This window comes from Bos indicus, chromosome X (genome assembly GCF_029378745.1).
Source record: "Bos indicus isolate NIAB-ARS_2022 breed Sahiwal x Tharparkar chromosome X, NIAB-ARS_B.indTharparkar_mat_pri_1.0, whole genome shotgun sequence".
Classification (NCBI taxonomy): domain Eukaryota; kingdom Metazoa; phylum Chordata; class Mammalia; order Artiodactyla; family Bovidae; genus Bos; species Bos indicus.
Window position 1 is genome coordinate 134,531,149 of NC_091789.1, and position 17,241 is coordinate 134,548,389.

Below are 17,241 nucleotides of genomic sequence, written 5' to 3' on the forward strand. Positions count from 1 at the left end.
TGGACCTCCAGGGGAGTCTCCAGGATGTAGATTTTATCCTAAAATCTTCCTTCACCATCATACTGGAGAATTCCTTCTTGACTCTTCTATTTTCTGTATCTCAGCTTTTCCTCTTGGTTAGCTTACTGTTTTATTTGGTGGAGGACATCCAGTAGTTCCTTGGGAAACAAGTTTATGTCGGGTAAAATTGTTGAGACCTTTCAAGTCTGAAAACTGTTGTTCAGTCACTAAGTTGTGTCCAACTCTTTGCAACCCCATGGACGGCAGCACGCCAGGCTTCCCTGTCCTTCACTGTCTCCTGGAGTTTGCTCAAACTCATGTCCAGTGAGTCAGTAATGCCATCCAAAATATCATTCTCTGTGGCCCCCTTCTCCTCCTGCCTTCAATCTTTCCTAGCGTCAGAGTCTTTTCCAATGAGTCGACACTTTGCAGCAGATGGCCAAAGTATTGGAGCTTCAGCTTTAGCATCAGTCCTTCCAATGAGTATTCAGGATTGATTTCCTTTAGGATTGACTGGTTTGATCTCCTTGCTGTCCAAGGGTGTCTCAAGAATCTTCTCCAGCACCACAGTTCAAAGGCATTGTTCGACACTCAGCCTTCTTTATGGTCCAACTGTCACATCTGTACATGACTATTGGAAAAGCCATAGATTTGACTGTATGGACCTTTGTCAGCAAAGTGATGTCTCTGCTTTCTAATATACTGTCTAGGTTTGTCATAGCTTTCTTCCAAGGAACAAGCGTCTTTTAATTTCATGAATCCAGTCACTGTCTGCAGTGATTTTTGGAGCCCAGGAAGATAAAGTCTGTCACTTTTTCCATTTTCCCCCATCTATTTGCCATGAAGTGATGGGACCTGATGACATGATTAGTTTTCTGAATGTTGAGTTTTAAGCCAGCTTTTTCACTCTCCTCTTTCACCCTCATCAAGAGGCTCTTTAGTTCCTCTTCACTCTGTGCTGTTAGAGTGGTATCATCTGCATATCTGAGGTTGCTGATACTTCTCCTGGCTATCTTGACTCCAGCTGTAGCCTCATCCAGCCCAGCATTTTGCATGATGTACTCTGCATAGATGTTAAATAAGCAGGGTGACAATTTATAGCCTTGTTGTATTCCTTTCCCAATTTTGAACCAGTCCGTTGTTCCATGTCTGGTTCTAACTGTTGCTTTTTGACCTGCATACAGGTTTCTCAGGAGGCAGGTAAGGTGGTCTGGTACTCCCATCTCTTTCAGAATTTTCCACAGTTTGTTGTGGTCTACATAGTCAAAGGCTTTAGTGTAGTCAATGAAGCAGTAGTAGATGTTTTTCTGGAATTGCCTTGCTTTCTCTATGATCCAACATATGTTGGCAATTTGATCTCTGGTTTCTTTGCCTTTTCTGAATCCAGCTTGTACATCTGGAAGTTCTCAGTTCAAATACTGTTGAAGCCTAGCTTGAAGGATTTTGCTAGCATGTCAAATGAGCACAGTTGTTCAGTAGTTTGAACATTCTTTGGCATTGCCCTTCTTTGGTATTGGAATGAAGACTGACCTTTTCCAGTCCTGTGGCCACTGCTGAGATTTCCAAATTTGCTGGCATATTGAGTGCAGCACTTTTACAGCATTATCTTTTAGGATTTGAAATAGTTCAGCAGGAATTCCATCACCTCTACCAGCTTTGAAGTAAGGCCCACTTGACCTCACACTCCAGGCAGGGTATCTGGCTCTAGGTGAGTGACTACCCCATTGTGGTTATATGAGTTATTAAGACCTTTTTTGTACATTTTTGTGCATTCTTGCCGCCTCTTCTTAATCTCTTCTGCTTCTGTTAGGTCCTTACTGTTTCTGTCCTTTATTGAGCCCATCTTTGCATGAAATGTTCCCTTGGTATCTCTAATTTTCTTGAAGAGATCTCTAGTCTTTCCCATTCTATTGTTTACCTCTATTTCTTTGCACTGTTCACTTAAGAAGGCTTTCTTTTTTTTTTTCTTTTTTTTTAAATTTTATTTTATTTTTAAACTTTACATAATTGTATTAGTTTTGCCAAATATCAAAATGAATCCTCCACAGGTATACATGTGTTCCCCATCCTGAACCCTCCTCCCTCCTCCCTCCCCATACCATCCCTCTGGGTCGTCCCAGTGCACTAGCCCCAAGCATCCAGTATCGTGCATCGAACCTGGACTGGCATCTCGTTTCATACATGATATTTTACATGTTTCAATGCCATTCTCCCAAATCTTCCCACCCTCTCCCTCTCCCATAGAGTCCATAAGACTGTTCTATACATCAGTGTCTCTTTTGCTGTCTCGTACACAGGGTTATTGTTACCATCTTTATAAATTCCATATATATGCGTTAGTATACTGTATTGGTGTTTTTCTTCCTGGCTTACTTCACTCTGTATAATAGGCTCCAGTTTTATCCACCTCATTAGAACTGATTCAAATGTTTTCTTTTTAATGGCTTAGTAATACTCCATTGTGTATATGTACCATAGCTTTCTTATCCATTCATCTGCTGATGGACATCTAGGTTGCTTCCATGTCCTGGCTATTATAAACATTGCTATTCTTTGGAACTCTGCATTCAGATGGGTATATCTTTCCTTTCCTCCTTTGCCTTTCATGTCTCTTCTTTCTCAGCTGTTTGTAAGGCCTCCTCAGACAACCATTTTGCCTTGTTGCATTTCTTTTTCTTGGGTATGCTTTCGATCACTGCCTCTTGTACAGTGTTACGAACCTCTGTTGATAGTTCTTCAGGCACTCTATCAGATCTATCCCTTGAATCTATTTGTCACTTCCTGTGTATAATCATCAGGGATTTGATTTAGGTTACACCTGAATGGTCTAGTGGTTTTCCCTACTTTCTTCACTTTAAGTCTGAGTTTTGCCATAAGGAGCTCATGATCTGATCCACAGTCAGCTCTTGGTCTTGTTTTTACTGACTATAGAGCTTCTCCATCTTCGCTGCAAAGAATATAATCAATCTGATTTTGCTATAGACCATCTGGTGATGTCATGTATAGAGTTACCTGTTGTGTTGTTAGAAGAGGGTGTTTGCTATGATAAGTGTGTTCTCCTAGCTACAGATTTTCCCTATCCATATGAGAGATTGGCTGGGTATAGAATTCTAGATTGAAATAAATCTTCCTTGATAATTTTGAAATCCTCCCTTTGCTGTCCTCTTGCTGTCAGTGTTGCTGTTGATAAATCTGAACCCATTCTGATTTTTGATCCTTTAAATGTAAACTGTTACTCTCTTTCAAAGTTTTTAGGTTTTTCTTTCCTCTCAGGTTCTGACATTTCAATGGTGTGCTTTGTTCTGAGTGTATTTTCATCTGCTGTGGTGGCTGCCCAGTGGATCTTGTCTATCTGGAAATGTGTGTTTTTCAGTCCTGTGCAGTTGTTCTGATAATTTCTTGATTCATTTACTTCCTTCCATTTTCTCTGTCCTGTCTCTCTGGTACTTTGTGATTCTAATATTGACCTCCTGGAGAAGTCTTTTATCGTTTCTGCCCTGTCTTTAATTTCTCTGTCTTTTGCTCTGTTCTGAGGGCAGTTGTTTGAACATTTTGTTCCACCTGCTCAATTGACTTTTTCCTATTTTGCTGTCATGGTTTAAATCTTTGTTCTCTGAATTGTATCTCTTCTTGTCTCATGCAATACAATTTTTAATTACTCTAATAAAGTTAATGGCAGAGATTTTTGGTTTTGTTTTTACATTTTCTTCTCCCTAAATCGTCTCCCATTTTCCCCAAGTCAATGTTTCCTATTGCTTTTGGTCTGTCTTTCACATTAGTCTTTCCTCCAGTGCTGGGTGTCCCTTGGTTATCTGCTCATGCATGAGAACCTCCAAGTCTGTGAGTGGGGCCTGTTGAGTTTATGGGTGTAGGCGGGGCAGATTTCCCAGAGATGTTCTACAGTCTCCTTCACAATGTCCTTTTTAACCAGTAAAGGTCTGATTGCCTATACAGTCACTTATTCCCCCAAGGCATTTAGCGATGCCTTCAGACATGTGGGCCAGCACCCCCTCCAGAGACGCACATACCACCCCCTTTATACCCTCTTCAGAGAGACCCTTTAGTCTTCTATCAGGGTGAGCAAGGCTGTTGCCAAGTTATGTGGAGTTGCAGAAGGCATCTAGGGAGCTCACGGCCTCTCACACAGCTTCTTCTCTGTCTTCCTTCTTTTGGATGCCCTCTCTCAACCCCAGGTGCTAGAGGTCCATGGTGCAGCAAGCTCCTTAGACGTCTGAGGATTCTCTGGTAGAAATTTGACTGGTGCTTGTTTTCCCCACTGTAGTCTTGGGGTTTGGTTGCCTTTTATCCATTGGCTTTCCAACTCTGTTATTGTCTTCTGCTCAGCTTCCCTATTTTTTAGGATTTGCCTTTTTAAAAAAATTATTTTTGTACTGTTATTGGGGGTTTAAGAGAAAGTAAAATTAAAGCTTATGTTTAATTCACTAGTATAACCTGGAGGTTTATAAATGCTTTTTAAATACACCACATCTTTACCTTGAAAACTTATTTTCTTTAGATGATACAATATAACCTGGCAGAAAAAGACAGCTTAATAACTAAATATTGATGATAACCTCTCACTGTTGTTTAGTCACTAAGTAGTGTCTGACTCTCTTGCGATCTCACGTACTGTAGCCCGCCAGGCTCCTCTGTCTATGGGATTTCCCAGGCAAGAATAGTGGAGTGGGTTGCCATTTCTTCCTCCAGGGAATCTTCCCAACCCAGGGCTCGAAATGGGGTCTCCTACAGTGCAGGCAGATTCTTTACCGTCTGAGCCATTGCATTGTAGGTAGATTTTTTAATGTCTGAGCCACCAGGGAAGCCCCTCAATGATAACATCTAAAGGTGGTTAAAAGAGGATTTCCCTGGTGGTTTAGTGGTTAGGATTCAGTGCTATCCCTGCCAGGGCCCAGGTTCAATCCCTGGTCAGGGAACCAAGAGCCCACAGGCTGTGTGGTGTGGGCTCCCCACAAAGTAAATAAAGGTGGTTATGAAACAGAAGCACTGACGCCCTGCAGTGGCGAAGGGACGCACAACAGTGGGCAGGGCCTTGGCCAATGGCCTGCTGTCTCTGGGCTTCAGTCTCCACATCTGAGAGAAAAAGAAGTCGGAGTTGATCATTTCTAAGGCCCCTTCCAGTTCTACATGCTATGTAGTTTTCCCTGAATTCTAAGAAAGTGAAAATATATTCCTTAAGCCAAGATCTCTGTCCTGTTCATTGCTTGTTTCCACATTTAGCACATGATCTAGCCACATGAAAAATTCTTTTTGAAATTTAAGTAAGTAATCATTCCTTATTTGGTTTGTATTGAATAAGGAGTAGCCACCTTAGCTCTTGAAAAAAATTTTTTTATCCTTTCTCCTGCTTAGAAGAGCTCTTTATTCTTTTTTTCTCTAGTTGTTCCCATGGCTTTGCCAACTAAAGTTCTAAGTGCCCACCGTAAATCGCTGAATCTCGTTGATTCTCCTCAGCCACTCCTAAAAAAGGTAAAGTATTTGGGATCACTTTTTCAAGAAGTATAATGTTCTTTGGTGCTGGTATAATCCCAGGAGCTCTTGTAAATGGTTTGCCTCAAGAGAAAGAGCATATTTCTTGATATGCAGGACTTGTAGGGTTAGAAGCTGGGTTTTCACGTGCACCCACTTTGGTGTCTGGATTGTGGTTTATGTCTGTGTGCACACTGAATTGACCCAGACCTTTATATGTTGGTGTGAAGAAGGCTCCTGACATTCTGCCACTCACCGGAATCCGTGCTGCCGAAAGGAAACGCAGCAACTTGCTACTAACCATGGCCTCTCTGGGACCACCAGCCAAGGCTGGGTTGCTTCCAGAGCAGGGCAGGAAACCGGAAAAAGATTCCTCTGGAGAAGAAGCTCTCAGAATGTTCCCCACTAGTTCCTATAATTTGTTACTTTAGTCCAAGTCTCCTTTGCTTTTATCAGAAAGATTTGGTGTCTGTTGGAGACTATTTTAACCACAATTTTATGTTGTTTAAAACTCACATTTTGTTTTTTGCCTTCAAAAAATATTCTATTGAAGTTTAACATAAAAAAGCATATAAGACAAAAGTATAGGGCTAAGTGAATTATCGCCAAGCCAACAGGCCCATGTGAGGGACAGGCACCCTTGGTGCCCCTCCTGGTTGCCTCCTCTCCCTTCACACGTAACTGCTGGCATGCCTTCTAACACCAGGGTTGGTTTTGCCCATTTTTGACCTTCACATAAATAAAATTTACACAGATTTTAACCTGTTCAGTCTCCTGCAGAGAACGACTAACATAGTGATTCACTGTTCAGGAAAAAAAAAAAAAGCCACAAAAGATCCCATGAAAACCTGGAGCATGGCACAGCAGCAGAGTGCCAAGACCAGGTTGGTGTGTCACTTTCTCATCTTCTGGAAGTGCATGCCCAGCCCCTGTGCCCTTCTTTTTGTCTTTTGTATGGACAGGCCCCTGAAGATGACTTCCAGTTTCCCAGAGATGACCATGGCGACGTGGACTGTGAGAAGCTGGTTGAGCAGTTGAAAGACTGTTCGAACCTACAGGACCAAGCAGACATTCTGTACATTCTGTATGTAATAAAGTAAGTGCAGGACCTTGGCGAGGTCCGGCTTTTTCTCTCCTCCATGCTTTGTCCTGGCTTCTTGGCCTGGCAGCCAGCTGCATCATGGTTGGAGTCACGCAGAGCACCCAGACTCCATCCCCCTCTGTGCCTGCTGAAATCAGAAGGCTGGCTGAAGCCAGGATCTCACCGTTTCCTGATGTCAGGCTTCTGTTTCAAATGGATAGAAGACAATACGGTCCCGTGGCCCCAAGTGAGGCTCACAGGCCGTGGGAGGGCCCAAGCACTTGGCACGATGCCCGTTGATGCATTCCCTTCCCTGCCAAGTGAGCTCCACTGCGAGAGGATCTGGCCTGTCAGCGTTCTGGGCCATACTTGGAGGGTTTTCCATCTCTTGACAGGGGTCCCAGCTGGGACACAAATCTCTCTGGACAGCACGGGGTCACTGTTCACAACCTCCTCAGTGAGCTCTATGCGAAGGCCGGCTTGAACCAGGAGTGGGGCCTGATCCGCTACATCTCCGGCCTCCTCCGGAAGAAAGTGGAGGTCCTGGCTGAGGTCAGAGCCACTGAGCGTGTGCGGGTTGGCTGTCTATCCTCTCTAGCCCCATACTCTCGTCCTATTAGGAGAGCTGGAGGCAAGCACCTCATATTTGTAAAGGAAACATGGTACTTATTACACAGATGGAGCAGGTATTTGTCTCCTGATCTCCCACAGCTCTTGGAAGGACAGAGCAGTTGAAATTCAGACTGATTCGTTTTGTTGCTTCTTAGCTGCAGAAAAGGATTTACTAAGAAATTAAATGAAAATGCTTTGTGATCCAGCACCCTCCTAACCAGAACACTGTTATTTCTGCACATCTGTAGTACTGTCATCAGGGGTATTTTAACCCTGAGACCCCAAATTCCAGAACTGCTTTCTAGGACACTCAAGGTCATTATTATAGTATTTATTATATGTGAATAATGGGGAAACTGGCAATTTAGGACTATAATATGGTCATTAAGTCTTAACATCCGTGTTTTAGGACTCAGGACTCACAGGCCCTGCAGAGCCAGGCCTTGGGGCCACATCCTGGGGACACAAAGACCAGAGGGACCCAGCTCAGCCTGGGTTGCTCAGCCTGGAACCTGTATATGAATTTCAAATAAATGACAGCATAGGTCAAGTTTATAAAGGCAAATTTATTGGCAGTGGCCCTTCCCCACCAGCTTTGCTGTTCTTTCTGCCCCTCTCCCTGACCATGCAGGCGTGCACGGACCTGCTGTCACACCAGAAGCAGCTCACAGTGGGCCTGCCCCCAGAACCCCGGGAGAAGACCATCTCTGCGTAAGTCTTCAGCTTGCGGGGGGACTCAGGTTCGGGGTGGGGAGGACACCTCAGCACCATCTACCATTCAGGAAAAGTCTTTTAAGAGACACTGTCCCTTGAGCCCTGCCACCTAGAAAATGAGGCTTTTCCACGGAGGGCTGGAGGTGCTCGTAGGCGTCATCCATAGTGTTTCTGTGCTGCTGCTGTTTCCTAGGCCTCTTCCCCCCGAGGAGCTCACGAAGCTCATCTACGAAGCCAGCGGGCAGGACATCAGCATCGCCGTGCTCACACAGGTCAGTGGGCCGTCTCTGGGCAGCAGCGGCATATCCGCCGCCACCCAGACTCTGAATCCCCGTCTCCTCATGTGTCTGTGTCAGGAGATCGTGGTGTACCTGGCGATGTACGTCAGGGCACAGCCCAGCCTCTTCGTGGAGATGCTCCGGCTCCGAATTGGACTGATCATTCAGGTGATGGCCACGGAGCTGGCACGGAGCCTGAACTGTTCAGGTGGGATTCTCAAGGGCGGCTCACACTGCTTGAGTCCACCCAACTCTTCCTTCTCCTGCCACCAGTCCTGTATCTGGGAAAACTTAACACGTTTGTTTTCAGGAGAAGAAGCTTCTGAAAGTCTGATGAACCTCAGCCCTTTTGATATGAAAAATCTCCTGCACCACATCTTAAGTGGCAAAGAATTTGGTGTTGAAAGAAGCAGTAAGTTAGTCTTTCTTTCCTTTCCTTTCTCAGTAATCCTCACCCCCACTTCCTTCCTCCTATACCTAACTCTGACACATCCCTGCCTATGCAAATACAAATGAATCTCACAACTGCACAAGAATCACCATATTGCCTGATGTCCACGGGGATCTCCTTTACTCCTGTTGGTGTGGGGGCACTGCAGAGAAACCTAACGCAGCCAGGCCACTCCCACCACAAATAAGGAAGATGAACTAGAACAGGGAGGAGAAAAATCATCACCAACCAGTACAACCCCTGTGAGAAATGAGAACACATTTCTCCCAATACTGAACTTGTGGGGTGCAGTCAGTAGACCACAGCAGCAACAAGGGAAGACTTGGAACTTTGCGGTTCCCTCTTAGGAAGGATGTGGCTGAGACAGCTCTCCCTTGTCCAAGGTCACAGAGCTAGCTGGTAACAGGGCCTCATGAACCTCAGTTCCACACTTACCAGGGTGTCTGGATGCTCTCACAGGCCACTGCATTAGCACTCTGTACTAAATTCCCTTTATTTTATATAATAGATGGACTGTAGAACATCCCTTGCTACAGGAAGCCCTTTCTCAAAAGGAACCAGGATCATTTCATGATCCTTTGAAATTACTAAAAAGTACTAGATGCACCTTTACTACATTTACAATACCATGAACACCAGCTTAGTGCACAGTGAACCTGAGCGAATGCGCATTTCCCTCTAGTCTTGTTTTGGTTTTCATCTGTAAGATGCACAGCTGTGATGGCTACAGGAAGAGGCCTCAGCGCACTGCCCCACGTGTTGCCATAGGCGATTCCACCAGAAACAGAATCGTTTTGCTTTCCTTTCTTCCTGACCTGCTTGGACTGCCAATTTTCAGAGCTTTTGAGAAGGCTGTTTCAAAAATGTTGTGGGTTTAGCATATTCCTAAGTGTACCTACCTGTCATCCTGTCGGTGCAGCCTCCTTCTGTGCTCACTCTTCCCCGGAGCCTGGCTCTGCTCCCCTCTCCCAGTCACCAGGAGCTGACCTTGCCTCCCTCCCTCCAGGCCAGCCCCCATAGCACTGGAGACCTGGCTCTCCGCCGTGGTCCTGTCACCCGAGGCCTTTCCCCACCTAGCCCTTGTCAGCTCTTTGTAGCAGCATCCTGTCCCTTCTCCAAGCTCCAGCCTTCCCTTCCCACCAGGCTGCGCGCCTCTTCCCAGGGCTGGTTTGTTCAGGCTGCTTCTCCTCCCTGGTCCCACGTGTGGCCATCTTCGCCCCACTGACTGTGCCCCTCACCCCTGGCCCTGTGCGCATAGCTCTGTCGCCATTTGCGGGAACCAACTGCTAAAAAAAAAAAAGCAGCAGCACTTGGCCTAGGATCTCCCAGGATGAGCAGCTGCTGGAGAGGCATCCACTGGGGAAGCAGTGCACCTACCTTCATACCTCGGCTCCCTTCTGGTCACAAAGCAGTAGCTACAATCTCTGTGCCTCCTTTAAGGAGGATTTTTATTAACATTGGGCCCTCCCTGTCTTCTAGGACAAACTCTGAGTCCTTACCTCCTGACAGCAGAGAACTTAGGCAGTGCCCACCAGCCCTGCAGCCAGAGTAGTTATCTTCTTCCTTCCTTCCATGCCTTCCTCAGCCAGCCTGGGCTTTTCTGCCTCCATTTGACAGCATCTCTCTCAACTCCCCAACTATTTTCTTCCTATCTGACCATGTTTTCAAATGCCAGACCACCACAACCAAATGCTGGGCATAGGTCATTATAAACTCCACTTCAACACTCCCCCAACTCCTTAAGTGCCTCTTTCCCACCTCTCCCTCCACCCTCGAGTTTCCTTTTGTGATACACTACTTTCTCTTACCAAGCCCCTTCTAAGCTCTGTCCTCCTCTAGACCAGAGGTCAGCAAACACTGCCTGTAAAAGGCCAGAGGGAACCAATCAGGCTCCATTTGGTCACAGGCCTCAGCTTTGCTGTCACAACATGAACACAGACACAGACCACACGTCAGCAAAGAGAAGCCGGCTGCCAAAAAATAATCCTGGACAGCAAAACTTGAATTTCATATCATTGCGTGTGTCCTAAGATACTATTCGAGAGAAGGAAATGGTAACCCACACCAGTATTCTTGCCTGGGAAATCCCACGGACACAGGAGCCTGCCTGGCTACAGTCATGGGGTCACAAAGAGTTGGATACAACTTTGCAACTAAACAACAACAAAGATACTATTTGTTTGTTTTCTTCCCCCAACAATGTACAAAGCCATTCTTACCTCATAGGCTGTGCAAAGCAGACAGTGGGTCGCCTCTGAAGTTTGCTAACCCCTGCCTTTCAGCTTTCTTTCCTCTGTGGGGAGGGCGTCAGGAATGGCTTCACTGAGGGTTTGACTGACATATCCAGCGCTGCCTGGAACTGCTTCTATACAAACAACATCAGTAATCATTGATTTGGGACACAGATTGGGTGTAAGGTTCCTACTTCCCTGACATTGACAAGAGTCCTAGGGTTAAGGTTGTAACTTGGAGGGCTCTGTGATCCTCTGGCAAGCTGCTGGGGAGAGCCATGGGGGCACGTGGACATGGTACACCCCTCTGCACCCTGGCCTGCCTCTTGGGCACGGGGCTTAGAAAGGGGTGAGGTGACCAGGGGGTCCGCATGTGAAAGCTGTCTTCGCAGCACCTGAGTGCTCTACCTTTAGTGTGGCTGAGTTCTCAACCAGACCCCCGTTACCCTTTGTAGGCCTGGAGAACAGCCCTGTGCAGCCTAACAACACCTTGCTGAGTTTGCTTCATCCTCGTCTTGCTCTCGCCCTTTTTCTCTGTACCGGAACCCTGTCTCCAGTGTTAGGAAATACAATTGCCCAAGTCCTGATGGAATTCTGTTCTCAAATGCTCCCTAATTATAATTGAGGCAATTATCATTTATCCTCCTCATAATAAAGTGAACTGATTTGCAGACACATTGGTGAATTTATTTCATCAAGCCAAAGAAATGCAGTGTGGGCTGTCATTCTTTTTATTTAATAAGGACATTGGGTACTTCAGATCTTTTTCTTTAGAGTGGGTGCCAGCAGGCAAACAAAGACAGCATCACACAGTCAGATGTGTTTTGGTGGTTTTTCTCCTTTCCTGAAGGAGGAACGCTCAGGATCCTTTTCCAAAAGTAATTTTCAGTCCTTTCAAATGCACAATCCTTGAAATGTAAATATACAAGATAAATATTTAATGTGTTCTGCTCATCAAAATAATATACGTGGTTTGACACAGATAATTACTGAAAAATTGCTACTAGATATAAAGCTATAGAAGCTTATGAAACTAGGAACAGTAATGTCACTTGAAACCATACATACGTCAGATTGCAAGCAAGGCCAGAAGAGGTCCTGTCTTTTTGCATGTAACATTTGTTAATTGTCCTTTATAATCCTTCAGTTTTTTTAAGCAGCCCTACCTGTAACTGTTCAATTTTTATAAATAAGAAAACTCAATTTTTATTAAATCCTGAGATGTCTGAAATTAATGTTTTCAGCTAATGCCCAGTACAAACAGGCCCCTTTGGCTTCTGTTTTCCACTCTTTCCATGTCCTTCCTCCCACTCTGGCTAATCTTTGTGGGTCCTCCCTCTCTGTTGTCCTTGGGCTCCTTATTTGTCCACTCATCTGGGACGGGAGGGAGCCACCGGTGCAACACCCAGCACCGAGGGACTGCCTCGGAGGGGACAGCTGCGAGGGGCAGGTGGGTTCCAGTCGGTAGGGCTTCATGTGCCCTTGGGAGGCTTTATCCTGAAGACTGGGCTAGGCCTGAAAAGAGTCTGAGTGGACAGTGACATGGTCCCCCATGTGCCTTTTAGAATGATCGCTGTGCATACAGCGTGGAGCACCAGGGAGTGGGGCACGGCCATAGACAGGCCACTGCAGCAGGGTGGAGCCCCCCTGCCCCTTCTGGGATGGCCACTGCTGTGTCTTCACCTTTGGTTGGCTTGTTTTCCCAGGTCTTCCCTCTCTTGCCCCAAGGCTGGACCTTTATTGGGTGGACTCAAGTTTCTACAAGGAAGGGGTACATTTGGAGACGTAAAAAGTTATTTTAAACAACATACTCAAAGCAATGAAGTGTTTTCTGGCCACTCAGTGTTTCCTGCATGCTGCTTAAGTCATGTTCACTATGTCACCCAAATGCATACTGAGCCCATGTTGTGTCGCAGGCCCTGCTCCAGGTCCTGGAAGCGGGAGTGCACAGTTGAGTGGGGAGAGATAAAAACAAGCACATGCATGTGTCCCTCTGAGGGCGGACGTGATATAAGGACCCTGTGTGTGTTTCCCTTGCAGTGCGGCCCATTCACTCCTCCACACCTAGCCCTGCTGTCTCCATCCATGAGGTGGGCCACACTGGAGTCACCAAAACCGAGAGGAGCGGCATCAACAGGCTGAGGAGTGAGATGAAACAGGTAAGAAGAGCTCTCAGTGCCAGGAAAGAAGTGGTCTTCCTGTCTGGGCTCAACTGAGAACATGAGAGAAGCCCTGGGCATGCAGACCACAGCCCGCTTGGGAAAGGATGAGAGATCCCTCCTGTGCTCAGACATCCCAGAGCCTCTCATGTGCACCCACAAGCGCTTGTCTTTAGCGTTAACCATGTTAGGTGAGCATTCCAGAAAATACCCTGCCCCATGTTTGCCTGTTGCCAAGAACCAGTCTTTCGAGAGGACCACAACCATTGCAAAAGGTCACTGAATCCTCTCTCCATCCAATGTGTCCTTCAAGTGCAACGGTGAAATGAAGGAGTGTAGAAATAGACTGGAATGCTCGTGATATCCTTATTTTCCACCATCCATAGGTGTGTCTTTTTGGTGCTCACCTTTAATTCATAATAAATTCCTTCTGGACTGATCCCACAGGACTGCAAGTCAACAGCCTTTCACTCCTAATGGGTTGGGTACTATGCTAGGACTTGACAGTGATCTACAGTAGGAAATAGTTTCCTGCTGACTGTGACCTGCAGTGAGAAATGCACTGGGATTTTCTCCATTTCAAGTGTGGCTTCAGTAGATTGAGCCCGTGAGGCACTAATGGTCACGCCCTGCAGGTGGACCAACACGTCCTTGGATGTTCTAGACGGTGATACAAGTAGTAAGGCAGCCTTGATTTGAAACTGGTTTTTATTTTCTGATGTATTTTTGCTTTCAGATGACTAGGCGGTTTAGTGCTGATGAACAGGTGAAACATCTCTGTCTTCTTTCCTCCTCTACTGTGCTTTATGGTCTTTCTGGCTTGAATGTGGGAAGTGAGGCTGTGAGTACAGAGTGTCAAGCCATGGAGAACAGTTCTGCCCATCAAACAGGCTTGGGTGGAGGCGACTCCACAGGCTGTGGCAGGCAGCCCTTGGGACAGGCCAAGTGCACTCGAAAGCAAGAGAAGTGACCTTGCCCCATGCCTTGAGAAAAAAAATCCATTTATCAAACTCTTGGGTTTCATAAGATACTTTGTGAAACAGATGGATGGAGATGGGTTCTGCCTCCGCAGGAGTATCTGTTCAAAAAACGGAACTGAATAGGGACAAGTGGATTGTGGTCACTGATTATAGCAATAGAAAAAAATACTGGAGACCCATTCCTAACAGTGTCCTGTTTCTGTGACTGAGCACAGAGTCTCTACTGACATGCAGATTTCCTGTTCAGTCCCAGGGAAAAATACATGTGCCCTCTCATTGGAATTTATGCTTTTTCCAAGTAAGGAACAGACTTTTCAAACGTCTTCCTGTGCCAGCCACTCGGTGGCACCGTCCCTCTGGTTGCCCACATCCTGATGGTAGTTGACTGGAGCGAATCTGGGGGCTTCCTTCCATCTGTTTAATGCTGTCTTAGCTTATTATGGGGACAGAATGATCACCGTTTCTCTTGCATGGGTTTAGGTTCAGTTAGCCAGTGTAAGTATTATATTTGGCCACTTACTTACATCAAGGAAATACATTTTTCTCTTTCCAAAATTAACATAAAAGATTAGCATCTCAAGGCTGTGACTTTGGAAAATAAGTTGTATCCTAACTTGACAAGCTGCCTCCACACTGACTAGACACGGGGAAGCTCCACACTCAGAGAAAGCGGAGCTCTGCCCCTGCACCATGGGCTGTCTGCCTCAGGGGTGACTGAGAACTTCCGCTGCCCGCATCCTCCACGTCTTGCTTCCTCGGCGGTTTTCGGGGCTGCTCTGTGCTCCTCCTCTCTGCATGCATCCTCTGGTGTCAGTGCACGTGACTGAGTGGACTCTCTCTGTTTTGTAGCTCATTTCTGTGAGCCAGGCCGCATCCAGCAGCGCGCGCTCCTCAAAGTCTGCGGTAAACCATGCATCCCCGCCGCCGCCTCGTTTGTGGTGTCCACATCCTCTCCTTGCCCTTCTCTTGCTCCCCCCACTCCCTCCCCCCTCCCAAGCTGTGAAAAGGTTTAAGTGTTAGCATGGGACTGTCACCATGACAGAGGAGAGCCTGGAGAGCAAGCAGAGTTGTGAAACTGAGAGCTTTGTTTTTCCATCTTGAGTTCTCTGCTTATGCTCTCCTCTGTGGGCTGTGAGTGAGCAACACTCTTCTCACCAATCCCCAGGAGCTTCTGGAACCTTCGGGGCAGTGGTTATGCATCTTTCTATTGAGCCATGGGGGTGAATCATTGCCCGCATGATCCAATGGGCACTTTGTACGTGCTGTGGCCCTACTTGACTGGAGGCCCCAGATGAGCTGGAGGAAATGTTCTAATTGCACAGGCAAGTCTGAATCTTCCTCCCAAAACTAGAGGGAGAAAACCAGCTGAGTCACTGAATAGTATGGCTGTAATTACTTTTATTTGTCTCTAATTGTTGCCGTATTTAAATGGCAGTAATGAGCCCAGTGGAATAACCTAGCCTAACAGCCTTTTCAAAATAAGATCCGATGAAGTCAAAACGTGTGCTCCAAGAAGCCTCCAGTCCTGCAGAGGTTTAAATTTGAGGTTGCACGCTGAGAAAGGAAAACTGCCAGGTAGTCCAGAACTCAGATCAAGTGCAAGGATGAAGGTTATTCCGTCCCCACCTGGGAGGCCGCCGGCACAGTGGACACGCGCTTGGCCACAGGGAAGCTGCACCCAGGGAGCCCCATTCCGACCTCAGGCCCCTGGAGCCTCTCCTGTGGCCTCTGCAGTCGTGGGCGGGCCTGTGGCTCCCGAGGCAGAAGCCGAACTGCTGGCCCTGCCTCAGCGCTTCCCTCAGAGAGGCCAGAATAAATCCAGTCTCCAGGAGGAGATGAGGAGGAGATGGTACCCCAGCTCAGAGGCAGTCATCGCCCCAAATGAGGAGAAAGCGCTATGCTGAGAACAGGCAGAATAGAAAGCGGCTGAAGAGGAAGGTGGACACACCATGGTCTGAGGCCTTCCTCCCAGGGTTCGCTGGGTGTTGTATTCCCACAGCCCCAGCCCCGCAGCGTGGTGACCACCATGCTCCACAGGAGGAACGTAGTCCCCATGCCTTGTCCTCCCTGGGCTGCAGGGCTGCCCGCGTCTGCACTCAGGGTGCCCGCCTGTGCTCTGCTGCTTACAGGAGGCCGAGGGCACAGAGTGAGAGCTGCTGGTGCGGAGTTGGGGTTCTCAGCCCCCCAGAGCCCACCCCCTGGCCTGCTGGGCCTCTCTGCTGGGCCTGGGGCCTCTACCGGTGCACCCCCTCTTGGTGGCTGGAGGAGTGCAGGGAAGAAGCTGGGTCAGCAAACCGGTAAAGCCAGCTGGTCTTTCTGACTAGTCCCCAGGCAGCCCTCCTGAGGCTTCTGAATGCCACGCCCTTCTGTCTTGCAGAGGTCCAGCACCCCGTCCTCACCCACGGGCACATCGTCATCAGACTCGGGCGGGCAGCACATGGGCTGGGGGGAACGGCAGGGCCAGTGGCTGCGCAGGAGAAGGCTGGACGGCGCCATCAACAGGGTCCCCGTGGGATTCTACCAGAAGGTGTGGAAGATCCTTCAGAAGGTGAGCCTGGCTGCGGAGCTGCATCACCCCCCACCACCCGGTGTGACCACTCAAACGTCACCAGGCGCTGACAAGTGTCCCCTCGGGGGCCAAGTGCCCCTGGTTGGGAAGTGCTGGCTGGAAACCAAACCAGTAAGATAAAGTGGCGGTCCAGGTTGTGTGGAGCCACCCCTGACCTATTTTCTGAACATAGCGAAGTCTGAAGGTAGGCAAGAGGCAGAGAAGGCCAGGAAGACTCGGGGTAAAATGCTGTAACCCACCTGACCTGGAACAGCCATGCATCTTGGTCCCTGCAGCTACTTTCTCCCTCCTCAGCCCCGGAGCGTGCCAGTGTCCTGCCAGAGGGACTGTCAGCCTCCATCAGAAGCTTCTATGCAAACCAAGAACCACACAGGACTGATTTTTTTTCCCTCAGTTATTTTTGTTAGCTTATTTCACAGTAGGAGAGGCCAGGAGAGAAAAGTCACCCCAAAGAGGGCGCACAACACCCGCTCCCCAATCTCCTGCATTCTGCACCCTGTGAGGTCTCCATCAAAACTTGGGCACAGGGAGGCCCAAGGGCTCCCTCTCCTCTTAGCTGACTCTGGTCCCCACATGGGAGCAGAGGCCTCTAATGGTTCCTAGAAGACCTTCCCACTCTTCCTGGGGCCTCACATGCTTCCATACGGGCTCCCGCTGGCTTGATACCAAGACGCTTTTA

At 47.6% G+C, this 17,241-nt stretch overlaps 1 protein-coding gene across 4 annotated transcripts in view; it reads left to right on the top strand.

Moving 5' to 3' along the window:
- PHKA2 (phosphorylase kinase regulatory subunit alpha 2) overlaps positions 1 to 17,241 on the top strand; it is a 91,753-nt gene that overhangs the window by 71,880 nt on the left and 2,632 nt on the right. Inside the window, exons 21-31 of one of the 4 annotated variants that reach the window (XM_070784765.1) lie at positions 5,399 to 5,487; positions 6,450 to 6,583; positions 6,964 to 7,120; positions 7,812 to 7,891; positions 8,088 to 8,166; positions 8,251 to 8,380; positions 8,483 to 8,584; positions 12,895 to 13,013; positions 13,750 to 13,779; positions 14,843 to 14,896; positions 16,371 to 16,541. In XM_070784765.1, the coding sequence (XP_070640866.1) occupies positions 5,399 to 5,487; positions 6,450 to 6,583; positions 6,964 to 7,120; positions 7,812 to 7,891; positions 8,088 to 8,166; positions 8,251 to 8,380; positions 8,483 to 8,584; positions 12,895 to 13,013; positions 13,750 to 13,779; positions 14,843 to 14,896; positions 16,371 to 16,541 (1,145 nt within the window). The remainder of the gene's footprint in view (positions 1 to 5,398; positions 5,488 to 6,449; positions 6,584 to 6,963; positions 7,121 to 7,811; positions 7,892 to 8,087; positions 8,167 to 8,250; positions 8,381 to 8,482; positions 8,585 to 12,894; positions 13,014 to 13,749; positions 13,780 to 14,842; positions 14,897 to 16,370; positions 16,542 to 17,241) is intronic. The other 3 variants (XM_070784766.1, XM_070784768.1, XM_070784767.1) reach the window with 3 other exon arrangements.